The 22,933-nt window shown below is 32.6% G+C and overlaps 1 protein-coding gene across 1 annotated transcript; it reads left to right on the top strand.

Annotated features, from left to right (window-relative positions):
- Positions 1–13,821: 13,821 nt before the first annotated feature.
- On the top strand, positions 13,822–18,106 carry LOC149145924 (uncharacterized). The gene is made up of 2 exons (XM_089448642.1): positions 13,822–15,592; positions 17,275–18,106. The coding sequence occupies exons 1-2, from the start codon at positions 14,656–14,658 to the stop codon at positions 17,766–17,768; spliced, it is 1,431 nt and encodes a 476-aa protein (XP_089304768.1). The 5' UTR covers positions 13,822–14,655; the 3' UTR covers positions 17,769–18,106.
- Positions 18,107–22,933: the final 4,827 nt, after the last annotated feature.

Genomic DNA, 22,933 nt, shown 5'->3' on the forward strand with positions numbered 1-22,933 from the left:
GTGCTTTAGCTTCTATCCATTTTGTAACATAATCAGTGCAAACAAGAATGTACCTTTTTTGTCTTGATGGTGGATTAATTGGACCAACAAAATCCAGAGCCCATTTCTCAAAAGGTTCAATGAGTACCTGAGGTTGTAGATGCATTTCATCTGAAGGAACAGGTTTCCCCATTCTTTGACAACTATCACATCTCTTAACATATTCTTTGGCATCCTTAAAAAGGGAAGGCCAATAATATCCTAAGAGAAGGAATTTGTAAGCAATTCTTTTATCAGTGAAGTGTCCTCCACATGGTTCATTATGACAAGCCTTCAATATCTCTGGTACTTTATCTTCTCTGACACATCTTCGAATGATCAAATGTGGCCTTTTTTTGTACAATTATCCATTTTTCCATGAGTAAGATGCACTAATTTGAATTACCTTTCTTTTTTCTCAAGGAGACAAATATACTAGTAACTTCCTTGTAGCCAAATAATTAGCAATATCTGCAAACTGAGGAGATTTAATAGATATTGCAAAAAGATATTCATCAAGAAAATTATCTACTACAGGTACATCATTATTATCATTTTGAATCCTAGATAGAAAGTCAGCAATTGTATTTTGTTTTTCAGGTTGATCCAAAATAGTAATATTGAATTATTGTAACAATAATAACCATCTTGTAATTCTGCCATTAGTGATTGGTTTATTCATTAAATACCTAATTGCAGAATGATCTGTATGTACAAAGGTTTCATAACCAATGATGTAATGTCTGAATTTATTAATGGCATGGGAAACAACTAAAAACTCCTTTTTGGTTACAGTATAATTTAACTCCGCATGAGTCAAATTTTTACTCATGTAGTAAATGGCATAAGGAGTTAAATCATTTTGTCCTAATACAACTCCTAAATCCATATCTGAAGCATCAGTTGAAATGTGAAAAGGTAGTTTCCAATTTAGTCCTCTTAGAATGGGAACTTCATAATTATTTTCTTTCAATGTTTCAAAAGCTTATTGGCAATCAGAATTCCAAATGAATTCACAATCTTTTGTGAGCAATTTGAAAAGTGGAGAAGAAATTTTTGTAAAGTTTTCTATGAATCTTCTAAAGTAACCAATAAAACCAAGAAAACTTTTAACATCTCTTTGACAAGTTGGAATTGATAATTTAGAAATAACTTCTAGTTTAGATGTATCCACTCTAATTTCATTCCCTAAAATATGGTGTCCTAAAACAATTCCCTCTATAAACATCATAAAACATTTTTCATGGCTTAATGAAAGATTTGCTTCCTTACATCTAATGAGAACTTTTTCCAAATTTTTAAGAGCTTCTTTAAAGGAATTTCCATATACAATAAAATCATCCATATAAACTTCCACACAATCATGAATTAGATCAGATAAAACACCTTAAACTGCCCTTTGGAACGGTGCAGGTGCATTACATAACCCAAAAGGAAGTAATCAGTAGGCATAGGTTCCCCATGGACATGTAAAAGTGGTTTTATCTTGTTCTTCTGGAGCTACTTGGATTTCGTTATATCCACTAAAACCATCTAAGAATGAGAAATATTTCTTTCCTGCCAATTTGTCTAAAACTTGATCTATGAGATGAAGTGGAAAATGATATTTTAAATTGCCTTTATTCAAATCCCTATAGTTAGTGCATACTCTCCATTTTCCATTCTTTTTAGGAAAAATTACCAATGGTGAAAGCCGTTGGCTATCTGATATTGGATAAATGAAATTCACATTCAACAATTTTTGAAGTCATGGAAAATTTTAGGGGCTAATATTCACAAGTGGGCTAATTTTCAGAAAAAAAGATTCGCCAATTTCTTTTTCTTCTAAAAATGATTTGCCCAAATTTTATAGTATATGATTATTTTACCTTTAAAATCACCAAAATTATATGGACTCTACCTATAAAATAATTAGAAATTTCAATATTTTTATAAATATATCAACAAACATTTTATAGTTTTCATATTAGACACCAGTGAGATTCGCCAAGAATTATAAACTTTAAAATCAATTTCCATCCTTAAAATTTTCTCTATTTGTAGTTCATCTTTAACAATTTCTCTTAAATTTGGATTCATTCTCATCTGAGGTTGTCGAGTTGGCTTGGCATTTTCTTCAATATAAATATGATGTATACAAGTATTAGAATCAATTCCTTTCATGTCAGTGTATTCCCATGCATAAGCATAGGAATGTTCTTGTAACATTTTTATTAAATCTTTCTTTTGAAATTCTTCCAGATTATTATTGATATTTAAGGTTTTTTTTGAAATATTTTTATTGAAGAATTGCCAAATTTTTCCATAGAATGTAAAGATAATTGACTAGATGATAAATATTCAATATCACATTGTTCTTGAAAATGTTGATTAGATTCACAATATGAGGAAGACTCATTATTTTCCATTAAATTCAAAATCTGATCTTCTTCATCTATTTCTGAAGTAACAAAGATTGGTCGTATATCAATATCATCATCTATCCATTCTTCACTTTGTACTTCTATTGTTGTTTTTGCAGGAGGATATAATGTGAACTTCTTTGTTGAACTTCCATCAGAAATAAACATAGCACCAGATCTGCAACTTATAAAAGCATCAGATGTAGCTAACCATGGTCTTCCTAGAATCAATGGATGTCCTCTTAAATTACTCTTCGGTGTTAGATTCATAAAATCAACAAGATAGTCCCAAGAATCTAAGGATACAAATATGTCTTTTAATACACCATCAGATTTAATAATAGATATGTCTGCTAATTGCAACAATGTAGGTGTATATTGAAGATTAGGAAGTTTCAATTGATTCATAGTTTGTTTACTCATGATGTTTATAGCTGCTCCTAAATCAATCAATGTGTTTGGAATTTCGATACCATTGATATGTGTTTTCACAATGGGACTTCCTAGATCAAGATATTTCTGAATTGTTGTTTTTCCCATCATGATATCTACAATTTTTCCAACTAATTGAATTATTTTGACTTCTTTTCTTTTTCTTCCTGGCCTTTTAATACTTAACTCCCTGATTGTCTTTGTAAATATTGGTATTTATTTGATAGCTTGTAACAAAGGAATTTTTATACAAACATTCTTCAGTTCATCTATCATATCATAATCAGGCAATAAAATATGTTTTTCTACCCCTTTATCAATTTTCAATCTCTTAAGAAAATGTGGTGTTTGGACATATACTGAAGGTTGTTCTATGATGGGAGTTGAGTTTATTGGAATATCATCAAAATGTACATGGGTGGTTTGTTTTTGAGATTTTTCTTTTTGATTAAGAGATTTCTCTTTTTCAGAAAGATTCTCCTTTTCAAATTCCTGAATAATAACTGATGGGGACTTCTTTTCCAATACTCTACCAGATCTAAGTTGGACATTGTTTAGATCTAATGGAGTTATCATGTAGGTTTGGAAATTTTGTCCTTCCATATTGTAAACAGGTTGTGAATTTTTATTATTATTTGGATTTGGAAGTGGTTGAGCAGGCAATTGATTTGGTCTTTGAGGAAATGGTAATGAAAGTTGTGGATTTGGATTATGAGGTTGAGTTGGTTGAACATGTTGAGGAAAATATTGTGGTGGAAAAACAAGGTAAGTTTGTTGATATTGAGGATATTTTCCATAAGGATTTTTCCATCCTTGTGCCCAAGGTTGAGGCCAAGATTTCCAAGGCATGGGTGCAATCCAATTGTTTTGTGATGGTTGTGCAAATGCTCGAGTTTTAAAACCCTGATTCATATTTGGTTGTGAATTTTTCCACGGTCTCTTAACAATAAAACAAAGGGGATATACTTGATTTGGTATCACTTCCTCTTGATAAAAAAATTTAAGACCTGGTATTGAAGGACGTTCCTTTGTATCATGATTTTCTGCACATATAACACAGGTTTCTACACTTTTTAAGTGAAGAGGACATTCTCTCAAAGCATGTTATTTTCTACATTTGGGACAAAAGATTAATAATGCAATATTTTCAACTTTTTTCTTATTTCGCACTTTAAAGGTATTTATTTGTTCACTAAGACTTCCCAAAATGTTTGTTTTAAAGTTGTCAAGAAAATTGCCTAATTCAGCCCTACTTATTGTCCCAGCTGTAGATTTATTAATCCTAGACATAAGAGAATATCTTATATTCTTCCCAGTTCTCGCCTTACCTCTTGAAATGTGTATGCATAACTCACAAATTTCTCCAAATGATAACTGAGAAATATCTCCCTTACCCATCAAATTGAGAAGATCAATCCACTCATCTCTAATGGATTTTAATAAGAGAGCTTTCAAAGTTTCTTCATCTAATTCATGCATTTTATCCCTTTTAACATTATAAGCAAATATTTCAATGAAATATTCAATATTTTCATAGTCTTTTTGCATCATTTTAAAGACTTCATCCTTAAGATTATGTGGCATACAATAGTCCTTATATTTATCTAAGAATGTAATTTTCATTTCTTCCCATGTTCTTATAGAATTTACTCCTAAGCCCATGAACCATTTTAATGTTGCATCCTTAAGAGTTGCTGGAAACAATTTCAACTTTTGAGTGTCAAGTAAGTAATCATAAGATATACACAAGAATTCAAACTCAAAGAGAAATGTTTCAGGATCCTCACTTCTTAATCCATGAAAATTTGGAAGGATGGAGGGTGAGATGTTTTTTATTGTAGTTGTTGTATCTTCATCGAGGATAGGAAATCCAAAGGGTTCTCCTCTCCCTCTTCCTCCACCTCTTCCACCTCTTCCTCCTCCCCTATTTCCTCCTCTTCCTCCTCCAATCCTAGGTTGTTCACCATTAATACTACGTACCTCTCCTTCCCCTTCTCCAGCCATTGTAAATTGTTCAAAACTAATATAGGGTTCCAAAATTGAGTTTTCTAATTCCTCTTCTAGCTCTTCTGGTTCTTTTATCAATAGTAAGTTAAAAAAAGTTTCTTCCTCCTATTCTTCACTAGGGATTTATATTTCTTGTCCTAGAAGTTTCTGTCCAGTTGAAGATAGGAAAACTACTTTGGATGTAGGATCTTCTTCTTCTATTACTGCTTCAGTTGCTGAGATTGGTGAATCTCTAGGTTGGATTTCGAATCTGAGTACCTCGGGAAGTTATGTTTGCCTGCAAATGATGGAATATGAGTTTGAGTGGGTGGTTGGGCACTACGAGGTCATGGTGGGGTGAGTGATGATGTTGGAATTAAGCTTTTACCTCTACCTACAAATCTACCTCTAGAATCTCTTTCCCTATGCATATCATTTTTGTTTATTTTGTTTTTCTGTTTAATTAAAAGGAAAAGACTCCTATATACACTTCCCCGATAATGACGCCAAAATTTTTGGTAATTTAATTGATCTTAAATTACTTACATGAAATATCAACCAAGGCTAGTAACTAATGAAGTGTAAGTGCACTGTATGTGCTAGAAGTCTTTGGTTATTCACACACATTCTAAATTAAATTGAGTTATCAAAATATAAATTCTAAATTAAATTAAGTTACTGAAATGCACATGAGCAAATTAGTTATTTCTAGAAAACAAGATTATCTCTACAATGATGATCACATTCTTTGCTTTAAAATAAAACTATTTCTACTTATAATATTCCACACTTTACTTTAAAATAGAAATCAATTTCACACTTACATAAATGAAAATCAATCCAAACTTTGCTTAAATGAAATTCACACTTTGTTGCATAAATGAAAAATGCTCTTACTTAAGAAATCTCATGTCTAAAGAAAATCACGCATATGCATGAATGGAAATCACGCTTGCATGAAAAATGAAATGAAACAAACTTCTGCTTAAAACACACTCACACTTACTTGAATTGAAGATCACACATGCTTGAATATAACAACTAATCCTGCAAATTAATCTACTATCTAAGATGAAACTCTATGTGAAACTAGAACTTTGCTACTAAGCTTTATCCATGTGCATTCAAAATCTAAACATCAAGAATGATTAGCATAATAATTTTAACTTAACTCTGAAAGAAAATTGAAAACATGAATAATCGATTGAATAAACAAAAATCTACAAGAATATAAGGCTAATAGCTAACTGTTAAAAACAAAGCAAGAATCATTATTGTCTCAAGGGGGCCCTCCATGAGAAGCATATAGTCATGATGTTATTGATCAAGCATTTCAACCACGTAATGATGAAATGAAACGACTCTTTTATAAACAAAGCATTAAAATAGAGCTTAAATCTCATTGTTGCGTCCTTACTTCATTGATTGTTCATTTCTACCGAGAGGCATATTTATAAAGCTCATAGCAATAAATTGTTCAAAGCTATACGTTAGTAATCCCTATCAACAGAAACCAAATTTAACTTGAAAAGATAATAATGCATAATTTGCTCATGATTTGCTATTATCAAAGCAAATCATGAGGCATGGATCTCATTCTCGCTTTCCTGTTGCTAATTATGGAGGTTGACTTTACCGTTGACCGCACTGCTAGGACATGTTTCCATCGATCTGGTTCATGAGAATAAGAGGAAATCTTTGAGTGCATCAACTTCCACCTATCCATACATTTCGCTTCCCAATTGACACCTTGGAATCTGTCAAACCACGGACTTGGCTGCAGAATCGTGTATTAGCTGCAGAATCATTGCAATTCAGTAGATGAAGTAAACATTAAACTAACTAATAAAGAACATGATCAATTTATGAAATACAAGACAATTGTATACATGCCATGTCATAATCTCTACAACTTGATGCCCAATGTGTGATTATGAAGGTTAAAATGAAATAGATAGAGTGAAAAAGAGTGTAAAAAGGAAGCAATTGTGAGACTCAACAAGTTCCATCAGGAGCAGTGTATCTTCACAACATATAAAAAAACAACAATCCAGTTGACATTGGACTTTTCTTCGTGACATTAGACTAGGTGATCTCTATGCATATGTCATATTAGAAATTAGAAGAGCAATGATGACATTATTGACAAGATCATACTCATATTATTTGATAGTGTCAATGTCTTTGTGACAAATAGATCCATCATTTCAGTCCCAAGGATGAATTGTCACAAGAGAAATTATTTAATCATTCCAAAATATATTCCAACAAGAACCGAAGAATTCAAACTGAGATCTGCATTGAATCTAGAAAATGCAACATTCCCTCTTCGTTCTGCACATGCACAATGTTCCTCCACGTAGGCTCGGTACAACTGCCAACTATAACCAAGGTCCTCGTTGATTCTGTCATCAACCTTTTCTAGTCAACACTACTAGCAACACTTCAAACTACAAATTGAAATAGTGGAAGATCAAGTTCTAGGGCATAAAGGGCATCTCGACATAATGATTTGAAAAATTAAAATTTTCAGGGACGTTGATCCTACTCGGAAAACCATGGTTCCATCACACCTCATGCTTTGCATTTCCATTTCTACAGAAGATTGTTAACCAGGAAAACCATGAGTGATGGCCACTACCACATCAATCGTGATTAAAAAACAAATCGGGCAGTGCATGCAGATCTATAAAAATAAAGCACACAAATCTATGCAAGGAAAAACAAATTTCACAATAAAAATCAACTTACACACAAACTTATACTAATCTATGTACAGAGCAATAAAACTCAAGGTTGTCTCATCTTCTTGGTTCTTCTCGTAAAGGAATTAAGCCAAAACAGGCTCTGATACCAACACATATATTGAAATTGGAGACATAGTACTAAAAAATAGACACAAAATAATATTCTTTATTGCACACCTTTGCACTCAATTACCACACATTTATATAGTTGGTCTTAGATCCAACTAATTCCAAACATAGATATGGAGGTTGAGATATTCTCTCAAAAAAATCCCAAACCAACTCTAAACTCAACATGGAAGCCTTATCTCCATGTAAATCCTACTAGGTTGTTGGTACTCATTACTGATATGACCACAAGTACTTAAGGTTTTGCTAGTGAAAATTTATTTATAGAGGTAGAAGCCTATATAATGTTTTACCAAGTATTATCATTATATTGGAGCTCAACTCAATTGGAAGTTGCCTTCAAAAAAACCTGTGAACAATGTTTTCTCATTTTAGATTTTCAATACAAAGGTTTATATTACATGTATTTGATATCATTATCATCTTATTCTACTTTTTTATAGTAAATATTTCTTTAGATAGTAACTCAATTTGCCTATTAATTAAGTACACTATATGTTATGTACGCGTGTTTTAGGAATCTTATGTATGGAATAGTAGTTGTTGTAAAATAAATCAAATACATCAAATACTAAGGTCCCTTCTATTTTGCACTTGTTAATTTCCTAAGGATACATTAACCCAATACCATGTTTCAGCATTGTTAAGGCAAGAGTTTGAATATCTATATATATATATATATATATATATATATATATATATATATATATATATATATATATATATATATATATTCCACATATAACTTAATTGATATATTTTTTTCTTTTTCTTTTTTAAATTATAGTGAATTGTAACACATTGTAGTAATGTGAGCAAGGCCCAAGATCAAATCTTTCGGCTACCACTATAACACCAAGAGTATATTCAACAACTCATGCGCCATGAACCAAATATATCGATAACTTATGACTTAGCAAGTGCCGAGATGTCCATAGATAGAGGGGCACCTATTTTTCAAGCCTGATCACAATCAAGGAAAATTTCATTGGCTAAATTTGCAAATAAACTTATTTTCCATGTATTTAAAAAAGAAGAAGAAAATTAGCAAGTCTCATTTTTTCTAAAAATGATTATCCCAAATTTTATAGAGTAAAATTAATTTACCTTAATAATTGCCAAAATTTTATAAAAATTATATAAAATCATTAAAAATTTTAATCTTTTGAAAAAATATCACCCTATCATTTTCCATTTCCATTTCCATTTCCATTTCCATTTCCACCCCTCAAACTAAATTCATAAAAACTATATCCATACTGAACCCTTTTCATTCATTAATGAACTCCAGAAGGTCATAAATTCTATTCTCAATACATTTCTACTTAACTTTATATCTAAAACAAGCAATCCAACGAGTTCCCATCTTGCTAAGCTTTAAAATTAACTTTAATTAGTATTATTCTATCATGGTATCGTGTGATTAAGGAATACCAAGGATAAAGTAGATACTCTTTATTATTATAATAACAATAATAGTAGGATCATGAGATTAAAGAATGTCTCAGATTCTTTCACATTAAGGTATAGTTCGTATGTTAGTATTTTTTTAGCAATAAAAAATCATTTTTAATATATTTAATAATAAAAATAGATATAATTAATATAATTTACAATTAATAGATTTCAACGATAAAAATAGGTCAATTTTGTTGCGCATGGATCCGAAAAGCAGGTCGCACAAAGCTATCATAATTAACGTATTGATATATAATTAAATTAGTTAATTTAAAAGGGGTTAGTTACCGACATTTAGGGTTTGGAATTGATATTTAATGTTGTCGTGTGAGCGTGGAAATTGATACGGATGATCTCATTTGGAGATTCTTCAAACACGTGCCATTTGACGGCACCGCGTGAGTGTCACCGGCTGAACCGGTCGCCCTCGCTATTTCATCTACGCGCACGTATCTGCATTCATTGGAAGCAAGAGCGGCAACTAACTCGTTGACACATGACGGGAGAATCCTTCAAGTTTAGAAGTTGGTCACATGGTAACGATTTGGATAGCAAGGGGCTTGGGGTTTGGTGGGGGTAATACAGAGAATAGACATGTTGAAATGGATTTAATTATGTGATTAGGCAAGTTTACTTGGGTGATTCGTGTCGTTACCTTTCAAGACAAGGTTTATAAGTAATCAGTTGTGGATTTGAACTTACATTTAGAGATGATTCATAATACATTAAATCATTGTTTCAGTGATATATTATTTTTTCTTTTGTAATTTTGGTTCACAGAGTTTGGAGATTGGTGACTACTATGTCAGTGAAATAGTTGTACTAGGTAGATCTACACAAAATGTCTTGTGAGTGACCGCTATGTCTATGGAATATTTGTACCAGACAAATCCATCCAAAATGATCACTACTTGCGAGTACAACCATAGAGCTTGACCCTAAGAATATCAAGAGAATCGAACCAGTAACTTTTCAATAGCAAAAAGTACTTTAACAATGAAAACTTGACCAATTAAACTAACCCATAAAGTTATTACTATTATATTGATATAAAAATATTCATTTAAATAATTATTTAGTACATCTAATACTTTAAAAATCTTCTATATCTTAATATATTATTAATATAATAATTTTTATATTAATAAATAATATTTAGATCTCATATATATCCATGATTAATAAAAAATACTTGGTGAATAATCTACATCTCAATATATAATATTTATATCAAGAAATAATATTTAACAAAAAGCTGCCATAAAAATTACTCAAAATTATTCGCATATTTAACCATGACCCACAAAGAGTAATATGGAAACTATTAACCCTACTTTTATAAAGTGGAAACAAAACACTATCATATCATCTTAAGAACATCCACCTCAAACCAATCCAATGCTTGCGTGGCATGGTCACTTTCAATTGTTAAGAGATTCAACGATGGTGAATATGAATGATGACATTGAGGTGAGGCTTGGTCTTCCTTGGAGTCCAAGTGTGAATGGGAACTAAATTACAAATTTATTTTTGACCTCACATGGTTCTAGAAACATGGGCTCATTGTTTTTGACAAATTCATGTCATTGGTGAGATATCTTAAGAGAATGAAAAACAATGACTTGGCAATTTGGGAACCACATTGGGCTCTTCCTGCACCTTGTTGGCTTGGGGATTTCCCCATAGACATCAACGAGATATTGGGATATAGTCAAGAAGATAGGTTAAGAACTTTTCCAAAATCAATTTATGTTGGTATAGTTAGATGTAAAGGGTGTTAGTTTTGAAAATTTAATGGTATTAGTTTTGAAAAATTTAATGTAAGTTGTTTTTCCTTTAAAGAATTAATATAATGATATTGATTTTAATTTATATTTAAAAATTGTGTAGTTTAATTAATAAATGAATTTTTTTTAAAGTATTTTTTAGTTAAAATTTTTAAAATTTTATAGATATTTTTAAGAATTATAAGTTTAATTATTTAATTTATTAGTGTTGAATTTATTTATGTATTTAAAAGTGCATTTTAAACAATAAAACAACCAAAAATCATAATCTTGCTTGCAATTATATTGCTATATTTTAAGCAAAAAATATTATTTCTTCTATTAATTAGATTGAATCTTTAAAAATTAATAAATTTCAATAAATTTTTATTTCAATGTAGTTAAATATTTAATAAAAATTTTAAATTATGATTTTACTAAGCTAGATATTTAATAAAATATATATTTATTTTCAATTTAGCAAATAGGGCTACCATAAGATTTGAACCAATAGCCTTGACATGAGAAGTACTTAATAATACACGCAATTACCATCTATTCAAAGCCTAATGCATAGAACAAAATATCTTTATAATACCATTAATTTATTATTAACTTATTTTGCTTTTATGAAAGTGTAATTTCCCATTATTGTTGTTATTTTTATAGGTTTTCCTTTCATTTAATGTTAATTGCTGTTAGTTTTATAAGTTGTCCTTTCATTTAATGTTAATTGCTGTTAGTTTTATAGGTTGTCCTTTCATTTAATGTTATTGTAAACATTAGGAGCAAAATTTTCATATGATTACGATTTTGAGCTTGCAAAGTTTATATAATTCTTTACTTATTCACATGTTTATTTGGTGGTATAGTGACAGGCAATGATGCTTGCTATAATCAATGTTTAAAATTTGTTGGATGTGCTTTACATTCTAATGAGTTATGTTGAAGCAAAGATATTCATGTTTACATAATAATCGTTTCCAACTATATTTATTGTACACAAAATAAAGTTTCTTTCTTTAAACAAATGGCATTTCCATAAGCAAAAAAAAATATGCTTATTAACTATCCATGTTTTCATTAGTTTTAAGAGATTTGAGTGTGTTGTTTATAATTTTTTTATCAATTTAGTATTATAACTTACAATTTTACTATGCACAAAATGCTCCTTGTGATTGAACTATCCTATGTTTCTACAATATGTTTCCTAGTCAATGAAGTGGTTATTGATTTTTTTGGGATATTATTAAATGCTTTTTTTTGTATTTCATGGGGAGCTATGAATTTGAAAATGCATTAACATTGTGTAAAGTAAAACATTTTCTTGTCCAATTGCTTAAAAATGTCCTTCATAGGTTTTAGGCATATCTCTTATCCATGAGAACCCAAGATTTTTATTAATGCTCCTCCTTAATTAACTAATTTTTTATCTGTCTTGAAGAAAACCCAAGGATGGGCCTTACTCTACCTCTATATATTCCAATAGTACTATGCATGTGTTTGACCACTTCCTCTAGGTGCGCACATCACCGCCCTAAGGTATAGAATAAAGATATAATTTGGCAAGCTTGAGATGAGAGCACATGAAATTGAGATTTAATCATCTAACATGTAAGCACACACAATGATTATCAATCCTTAAAACCAAAAGATGAGATGGACAATTTTATTGGTTTTACTTTGGTATGTTTCTCAAGGTACACCATAGAGTGTTTCAAATGAGTTCCACATCACTTTACATTTTTTATATATGGTTCTTGTATTCCAACATGACAATTATGTACATTTTTAATAGAAAAACATATTCAATGAAGCAAATATGACTTGAAACATTCAATTATTAAATCCCCCTTCATTAGTATGTTGTGAGTGGAGATATTCATTTTTCTGAGACTTGCACCTAACCTTAATTGTATTTGCAAGCATAAGCAAAAGAAGAAAATCCTCTTTCATTAGTATGTTGTGAGTAGAGATATCTATTTTTCTGAGACCTACACCTAACCTTAATTGTATTTACAAATATAAGAAAAAAAAAAAAACATGTTCTTAGAAAAATTTACTTTTACGAGAATAATAACAATATCCACTTTTAATAACTTAACAACCCACCATAAACTTTTTATTTTTTATATTATATTAATTAAAATTTAATATAAATAAATATGATAAAAAATTTTTATTACACCACTCAACATCAAATTTTTTAACATATTAAAAATGACTACATTAAAACATATTTTTAACCCAACAAAACATTGAATTTTGTTAACATATTTTTAAGCCAACAAAACATTGAATTTTGTTTTTTAAGATATAAATAATTTTAACAAAATAAAATTTATAATTAATTAATTAAATTTACAAAACATTTTGGATTACTCTAATATATTTTTAATAGACAATTTTATAGAAAACAAAACCTTAACTTTACAAAGTATATTTTTATTAAACAATTTTATAGAAAACAAAACCTTCACTTTACAAAGTATGTTTATTATGATATTGTCTTATTTTTAATTTGTTTTCCTCACATCTCTATGTAATGAATGTAACCCAATCAATGATTTTAGTGGCATTCCTCAGAATCTTGTAATTGACCATTGTTAGTTACAAACAAAACATCATTATTCCCATTCCCCTTTCCTCTCCTCCCACACCTGGGCCCAAGCTGCAGGGGATTTAGTATCCATGTGACCAGTCATCATCATTGAGGGGCTTAACAGGGTACCCATCTAAAAGCTAACAAACATAATCATGGTTGGAGACATGTTGTATGCATGCTGTTATGTGGAAACGACGCGTGTAAAAGATGAGATTCTGGCATCCATGGAAAATTATGGTGGACCAATGGAGAGTTTTAGCATTAAACACCCGCCCCTAAAAAGTCTCAATTTGTTTGTTTGGTGCGATCCCTAGAACAATTCAAAGGCTGTTAGAGTATAATTCAATCTACCAATTTGAGAACGCAACCGGCCCTCTCATCACTGGCATCCCCGCCTTCAATTTCTCATAGAAGGTTCTGTTCTGCGTGGATTCATAGCTCACCATTTGACTCGCACAAATAACAGAATAGTGCCCACTTTATGAAAGCCAGGCCATTCAATACAGACACACAGATTGATTGATGATTCTAAGCGTGCCCTGTATTGTACAGGGGAATGATCGCACGAACGCTGTACCGTAGTGGGGAGGTCCATTCATTGACCCACGTTCTGTTCCAGGCCTCAAATTCATCCAATTATGCATGTTGGTTCTTATCCAATTCATTCATCTGATACAGTTTTTGTATAGATTTTGAGATTTTATTCGGAGATCTTGCAAGGAAGACCATACTATTCCTCTGGCAAAATTTTGAGAAAACTTTCAGGTTTTGAAAAGAGTAATCCTTTGGCCTTTGAAGCTTTCATGGGGTCTGTAAGGCTATTTCTGTTTGTGTTATTGTGAATCAAGCTTTGAAATGAATATGAATTCTCCTTTGAGTTAAGAGGTCTGAGAATGGTTTTTGAGGTTCTGAATTTATTTCAATCATAGCAATTGACTCACTTGCAATTCCTGATCTTTGCAATTTATCCTGTTATAATCTTGCTCCTTGGAAGGAGCCCATTAATTGGCCTTTGGGTGCCCTGAAAATAATGCAGTAGAGGGGAGTGAACAGTAAAATTCAATCGGTTAGCCTCTGCGGAGATGTTATTGAATTGATAACAAGTTTCTTCAATGCAGACGTGGGCGATCCCACTGGCAGTAGGGGTGGTGGCTGCCGTGGTCTTAACTTATTTCGTTTTTGCGACCTGGTACAGACGTTATCGTCGCAAATGCAATCAACAGCGAACTCAAGATATAACTACTCAAAATTACTATGCAGGGCTCCTGCAAATAAGAGAGGGCACCCAGGACGCGAACCCCAAACACAGCAACCACCGTGTGGCTAACGTATGGAACGGTTACGATTACAGTCATGGATACTCCCTTAAGGCCTTCACTTGGACGGACCATCCATCTCTGATTGGAGAGGCAGTAGAGCATGGATGGTCCACTTTTGCATTCACGTATATGAGTTCTCAATCTTTTCCTGCGGCTGCTAGTAAATTCTGGGACAGCTGTGCGGGGTCTTCTTATGGAGAAGGGATGGAACCCGAGATCAGCTGGGAAATAGGAGACGGGAGTGATTACATGCAGAAGATTAGGCTGAATCCTGGATTGCCCGCCAAGAAGAACATGAATTTGCTACCTCCTGTTCAGTCCCTGCAGGCTGCATTGCCATTGCCAGGACCTCCTCTGGGGGCCCTGTCGTTCCCACAGGAGGCCTACTTTGAAACCACAATACTGGCAGAGTATGGACCACATGTTGGAGCCCTGGGTCCCCATAAGAGTTTTGCAGAGGGCGAGGATGTTAAGCTCATAGTAGAGCCCGTCAGTTCAGATGATCCTCAGCAGAATGCTGAGATGAAACCTACTAATTCGGATGCCAAAAAGAGCCCTCGGGCAAACAGTAAGGGTTCTGATTTTATGAACAATTTGGCTGTGGATCCTGCAGGCCATCCTAAGGTTATGTCTGTGGGGCTTGCAGTTGGTGGGGCTCCTTCATATCGGTTGCCGGGTTGTGAACCAGGGTCTATTGGATTCCATTCAACTGGTTTTGTCTTCCTGAATGGTGAGCTGTTTTTCCTTCCCCACCATCATGTCATGCATGCTTGCTGTTTTGTATGATATGGAACTGACTTTTGATTTGACTGAGCATGAAATTAGTTTGGCTTCTGCTTCCCCAGAACTGAAAATTCTAGGTTAAAATTTGTATTATTTGATAGCCATGGTGCTTCTATCTTCTGCAAAAAAATAACAGAAGCCAGTTTACTTGAAACTACTTTCTAGAAGTACGCAATTCCTCATGTTTTCAAATCCCATATAACTTTATGTGCCTAGAGAAAAATATGCCCAATATGAAAATCCAGTCATGATATTGCATTAGTGCGCACTGCGCAATTGAACCTGTGAATTCTTAAATCATGTCTTTCCCATCTATTGCATGCATTCATTTTTGTTGGAAGCTTCAGGAAACATGCCTCAAAAGGTTGCACTGCAAAAAAAACTGAATTGCTTAAGTCAACAGAGCTTTACACTCGGCCTTGTCTCTTTGTAAACTCAACTCACTCCTTAAGAGTGGGGGCAGACCCAGCGGGGATGGGACCTTGGCAGCTGGCTTGTCGCTTGACTTCACTAATGAAACAATGCCCTGTTAGCAAATACAGGAATTTGAAAATAATTAATTTCAGCAGCTGGAAATTACAAATTCTATTAATCTTAAAATTGTATTGTGAGAGAATACCATTATAATCAGGGTGAGTGGTTCCGTAGATTAATTCGGTGCATTTTGAACTCTTTGCATTGCTCTAATGTGTCTCAAATACTGAGTTTTTTTTTTTTCTTAAATAAGAAGGGAACTTGTGTCTTGGAAGGAAGAAAATTTTGAGATATTTTAGCCATTTACATTTTACTTATTGATATGCATAGACTTTCTTTTTGAGCCGGTAAATTTCAGGCTTTAAGCATAACTCCATGTTTTCTAGACACCCATGCTCTCACCCTGACATGGAAGGTGTGCACCGACTGCTTAAAATTTTTTAATCACAATGGTGTATTCAAAGATGATGCCTGTGTGCAAGAAGACTAAATGTGGCTTCCAGGGACTTATTATGCGAAGGTCAATCCTAGTAACAACACTTTACATCATTCAACCGGCTTTTTATTACTCTTTTACCCATAGAGTGAAAGTACATAGGCCATGGATCAAAATCTTGTGAAATTAGCATATTCCCTTCATCATCAACTCTTCCCATATCCTAAATGATGCATGCTGTTTTGGCTCAAAGAATTTTCTCGTTTTGGTTTTGAGCAAGAATTTTCTAGTTTAGGTTTTGTCAACCTATCCCTTTAGCCCTGAAGTTATAAGCATCCACCCTCGTCTGGATAATGAATGACCTTTTGTATATGATGATATTAATCCCAACGGTTGATTGTCCTTATGTAATTATCATGCTAGCTGCAGAGAAATAGGATTAAATTTCTACAGTTTGCAAATTTGCATAGAACCAAAATCAATGAATTGGGTTTGCATTAGCCAGCGCTTTGAAGAATGCATGCTTGTTGCTCTTTTTCATGAGTTCCTTTGAAGGTGGTATGCATATTTGACAGTCAATACCTTATCCCTTAATAATGATTAACACGTTCTTTATATCTCCAACTATGAAATGAATGCTGTATTTGTTTTACAGTTCCATATTGTATCCACATGAAGGTTGGAATTTGGATTGAAATAAAATGTGGGTGTTGATGCAGGGATGGCTCATGTAGATGGTGAGACAGAGCAGCATAATTTATCTTCTATGAAAAGAGCTTGGGGTGCTGTGAACACTGTCATTGGATGTGGCTTTGATCCTGAAAACAGAAGAGTTTATTATACATTAAATGGCAAGCAGGTTTACTCTCTGACGTGCAAATTAGATGAGTTTAGTAATCCTCTGTACCCAATAATTGCAGCCAACTATGATGTGACTGTGTTGGTAAATCTGGGTCAGAGTGCATTTGAGTATGCTCCGGCCAATGATCAAAGGGTGGCTGATCCATGCTTCAAGAGGCCACTTTTTCCTAGTCCTCAAAAAGCACCAGGTGTCTTATATGAAGACAGTGGTGATCTTTTCTCGATGGGTAAACTTGATTCACAATGGCTAGCAAATGTTGACTCTTCAAATACACATGATGTGCAGCTGAAACGCCCGCCTTCTGAGGGTGATTCTGAGTTCTTTGAGATTGCCCTCGATGCAAATAAGTAAATACAGAACTTGTCCATATATGGGATTCTTTGCCAAATGCATCATAGTAGAGTTGTATTTTTGTCTCATTATACTTCTTTGGTTCATCTCTTTGTTCCTGAGATTGGTAAGGATATCCAATTTTGAAGCCCAGACCCTCCCCTCTTATCTCTTCTATCTGGAAAATATTATATAGGTCTGTGTGTGTGTTTCATTGGAAGGTAATGTCTTATGTATAGTACTCCTGATTCTAGTGGCAGCTGGCTTGGTTTCAGCTTTCATCCCAAATCGATCATGGGACGAGAATGGAATTGAAGAATTGTGATTGGTCATTTAAACAACTAGGCGATGTTCATTTCCTTTTGGAATAACATCCAAAAGATTAAATGCACACTGCAAATTGGTGACATGATTCACGAGGATCATGACATGTTCTCTCTTTTCAAGACTTGTGAATTCTAATTGAATTATGGATCTCTCTCAAATTTAATGAAAATGCTGGTTGAAGATACTATTTTAAAACAATTCTCCTCAAAATAAAAATAAAAAAAGATATTCTTGTAGTTTCAAGTTACCAGGCATCATCTGTCACATTCAAATGAATTTTGCCATATTATGCTGACAGGCCCTAAAACATTCCACTGCCACTTTCACAAGGCAATGTCTGTTTCCAAACTTGTATAAATTGGTCAGTATTAAATATTGGAAAATCCAAAACTGCAAATCCATTAAGCATTAGAGAAGTGAGCATAATAGATTGAGCAAGGCATTATGGACAGAAATATTGTGATTGAGTAGACATATTTGTTGACTACTCCTTCATTAGTGTCGAGTGTATGATGAATACCACAGTGCATGTTAGAGGTGTGAGGTCCACAACAGAGCCCTCTCCTCCTGCCCAAGAGGGGAAAGTTGTATCAGCCTTATAACTCCAATCAAAAGCAAACAAGCGGAACTGGGTATGTCACATGAACACTACCCAAAGTTGCTAGATTCGTTCAAGAATTGTTTGCTTTTTTAAATTCGAAGTTCAGAGGATGAAACAGGAAAACTGCCAGCTAGGATATCTGTGTCCATCTTCAATGTCATTGGTAATTTAATGGAAATATGCTATCCACTTGGGTTCTAGAGAAATGGATTGCAACCGTATGGATAGATGGGGATAGTCTTTTATGAATTGAATTTCAAATTAAAATGGCAAGAGTTTCCCTCAAGATATATTTGATTTAAGCCAATAAGACTACAATTCCAACAATAATGAGCGGCAAAGGAAAACAACTGTTGTGAAAGAAGGATATAATATTAGATTGCAGGGAACTTCAATGTAAACAGTGACAGTTATTGATTGAAGATGGAAATCACACATCAAGAGTCCACTAATTATGCTTGCCTGAAGCTAAGTGAAAACCTTCACTGGATAGAAACAAATCTAACCTTTAGCTACATTTAACCTCTTTCAAGAAGCATGCAGAAAGCCCACATTCACAAGATAACCCTTCCATATTGTTCAGGCCTGTTTATATTGTCTGCACATTGAGGTCAGCCTGGTTTTCATTTATTGAAAGGTTAGCACAATAATAAGCTTTTTTCATTTTTCAGTCTGTATATTCCATGAGAATATACATGTTTCGCTGAAGATTTTTCTCAAAAAAGGAATATACATGTTTCAGTTCTCAGAGGAGCTAGGTATGTTCAACAATAAAGCAGCTCGAAGTTACTACAATAAAGCTCATCATGTCACTTACACATGAATTAAATGGAATATATCTATTTCAGTCCTCAGAGAATTACTTATACTCAACAGTAAGGCAGCTCGAAGCCACTACAATAAAAGCTCATCATGTCACTTACGCACAAATTGAAACTAGTAGAGAGAATAACAATCATTCCTCTAACCACCCTAAACAAACATTATTTCTTATTTCTTATTTCTTATCATAACATATATTATTAATATATTATTATTATTAACCGGTTTAAGATTACTGTGTTATATTGGATTGCAAGTCAGAGAATATATAATCCACACAAGATTGCAAGTTTTCCAGAGAATATATAATCCACCACAAGATATCTTCTGGGTGTTTGGATTTGAAAGGTCGACCAACATGTACAGTAGATTATTGTACAGAAAACTTGCAATCCAATATATCATTATTCCTGGAATCCTTTTGGTTTTGTGCAATTTTTCTTGGAATCCTTTTGGTTTATGGGAAGCAAACTTGCAATGCAAGATATCATTAGTCCTGGAATCCTTTTGGTTTATGGGATGCCCTTTTTTTGGACAATGGATTTGTTTTGAGAAAAAGAGATTTAGGACAGGAAATAGATTTGCTCTTAACAAAAAAAGGGTTAAATTTAGAGGGATAGAGTATATAGACACTTTTATGAATTTTAATAATCAAATCCAGTCTACAAAAGTAGATTGTCTAGGATATACAATTTCTTATACACTTAATTTAAGCATGATATTAAATTTTATTTATTATTATTATAAATTATAAGGTCGAGAATAGATTGGAGGATTTGGGTGATAAAGATTATTTTTGAGTTGCATCTTTCTAATATGCATAGTCTAACTAATAGATGAAATGGCTATTTTCTAGCCATTTTTCCTATTAATTTTGTCCACAATTCAATAGAGATTTGTAAGAATCATTAGTTTAAATTGTTTGAGTGTCTTAGGATTTTCGACATGTTGAATCTATTAATACATTTTAAACTAGAAAAAATCACAATCTTGCTATAAATTATATTGTTAAATTCCGATAAAAAAAATTAAAAACCATAATGCAAAACCCTACATCATTCTATACACTTTTATTTGCAGAGTTGAGCAGCATCGAACAATGACGATAGCATTTCAAGAGCAGTAGTATTTGAAAAGTAGAATTGCCATAGCAACATTCTCGTTTGGTGATTTAGAACCGCAAGATCTGTCACTTCTCAGTAAATCTGAATATAAATTTTGAAATTCGAAATAGTTTCCCGATGGTTTACGCAAACTGCCGCATCAATTATGCGGCATAATTTATGAAACTTATGTATGTATCTTTGTCATTATAATAATATTATTTAAAAAATTAAGGTTTGGATTATCTCATTTTTAATTTTGGGGTTATTGTTGCTACTGCATCATAATACTTTATTGATTCTGATGTGTACATATATGGTTTGGATAACCTTGCATAATGATTTACCTTATCCTAACAGTGAACGTGATTAATATTCTGAAACCTTAATTTGTACGGTAAAGACAACTGAATCTATTAATTAAATCTGTAGGCTAAAACCATATCATAGTTGATATTTTTAATTAACATGCTTCTTATTAAAAAGTAACTTTATATTATATTAGTGATGTTAATCATCATTATTATTAAATTAGTATAAATTTTTAATTTTTAAATTTAAAAAAATTCTTATTTTTATTTTCAAACAACTTTTCATGTTTATTAATATAATATAAATTTTGTGAAGAGAGTTACAATCTAAAAAACCAAATGAGAGTGAAAACATTAATTGAAAAGTGTTATGGAAGGCAAAGAATCTAAAATTTATAATATAGAATTCCAAAGTTAGAAAGAAAAAATAATTGTTTTGTATATATTGCCACATAACTTACACTTCTGATAATGTGGAAGAAATCTTCAATCCACTGGGTCTGACTTTGGGGTGAGTCTCAAGTTGAGTTTAGTGTCTCTCTATCTTGACTTCTTTGTCTAGGCTTTATAAGTTGAATGAAATATAAACTAAGAAAATGAATGTTTTGCATTTTTTTTATAAGTCAATCTAAACCAAATTATGAAATGAGATAGAACACAAATCCCCCCCTGTGTATGGGGGATGGGATGCCTAGGGGACTCCCACTAGCTCCCTCAAGGTTACAATGTTTTCTGAGGAAGGTTTGAAACTCTTTGAAAAATATGGAAAGGTTTGATGCCCCCTTTTCAACAAAAGGGAAGAATATGGATGCTTTTCGAGGGTCTTGGATAGTCCAAATCACCAAAATTTGGTCAAACACTTTGGTAAAAGATGCCCCAAATGACTTTGGGAACATCCAAAAGCTTGGTCTAAAATCCAAACAAAAAAAAGCCAACTAAAATTTTATTGAAAAGATAGTCTAAACAAGCAAGAAAGAGCTAACTAAAGCTAGCCTTTCTTGACTATCTTTTATCTATTGTCTATGCAACAAATAAATAACACTCAAATTTTCCAAACAAATCATTTGATAGCTTAAAATAAAGTAACCAGGAAGATTTAAAAAAAAATATATATAGTTTTAAAGCAAGAAAAGAAGAGAGCTTGTAAATGGTGTTAAATTTTGTAACTTGGGTTGGCCTTCATAATGTATATTTTCATCATTTATGTATTTATTAAAACATGTTCTTCATGCTCAAAAGAAAATTTTGTTATTATATTTGTCAAAAGAAAATTTAAAAGGCATGTTTTTCATGACCTTCTAAAAAAGGAAAATTTGAATTGTTTTTGGTTTGTGACTCCACAAGAAGACCAAGTCGACCATCTTCCTTATTAAGTCGAGTGAGCTCCAAAGAGGCACCTATTCAGTCCCCGAAGGGACTATATATATGTGCATTCGTTCTCCCTCCAAAAGGGCAATTCAAATCATTTGTTTTATATCTTTGAGGCCAACCAAGATGGCAATAAAGTAGGAAGAATTGAAGGCTTGCAAAGGATGAATATCTCTCTCAAGGAAAACCAAATTTCTGTGGAAGATCATTATTGAAGGTTGAACCTCTATGCTGGATTGAACCTCTGTAGAGGAACCAAATTTTATGTAAGGACCAGAAGACCGAATTCTGTGGGCATATATCTTGAGGGTTGACTTGGCTTCTTGGTGGAATGTTGGTATAGTCATCTTGTTGGTCAATTTGTCTATGATTTTGATGTCTCTCTTACTAACTTAATTCTATAAGGAAATGGTTATTAGCTTTTTCCTCCATGTGGGTTCTCCCATGGTAAATTATTGTGTTCTTGTGTGGCCGTCTCTTTCTGATCTTTATGGCATTTTTGTTTTACTATTGAACCCCTATGTGTAATTACTTAAAGATCACAAGAAAAGGATTAACCTAACTAAATTCATAAGAAGTAATTATCAGTATAGAGGATGCCCTAAAAATCAACATCAAAGCTTATGGTTGAAAGAGAAACCTTGAAGATGAAGC

The sequence above is a fragment of the Pinus tabuliformis genome, chromosome X, assembly GCF_031772625.1.
Source record: "Pinus tabuliformis cultivar Carrire ecotype Pingquan chromosome X, CPIR1, whole genome shotgun sequence".
Classification (NCBI taxonomy): Eukaryota; Viridiplantae; Streptophyta; class Pinopsida; order Pinales; family Pinaceae; genus Pinus; species Pinus tabuliformis.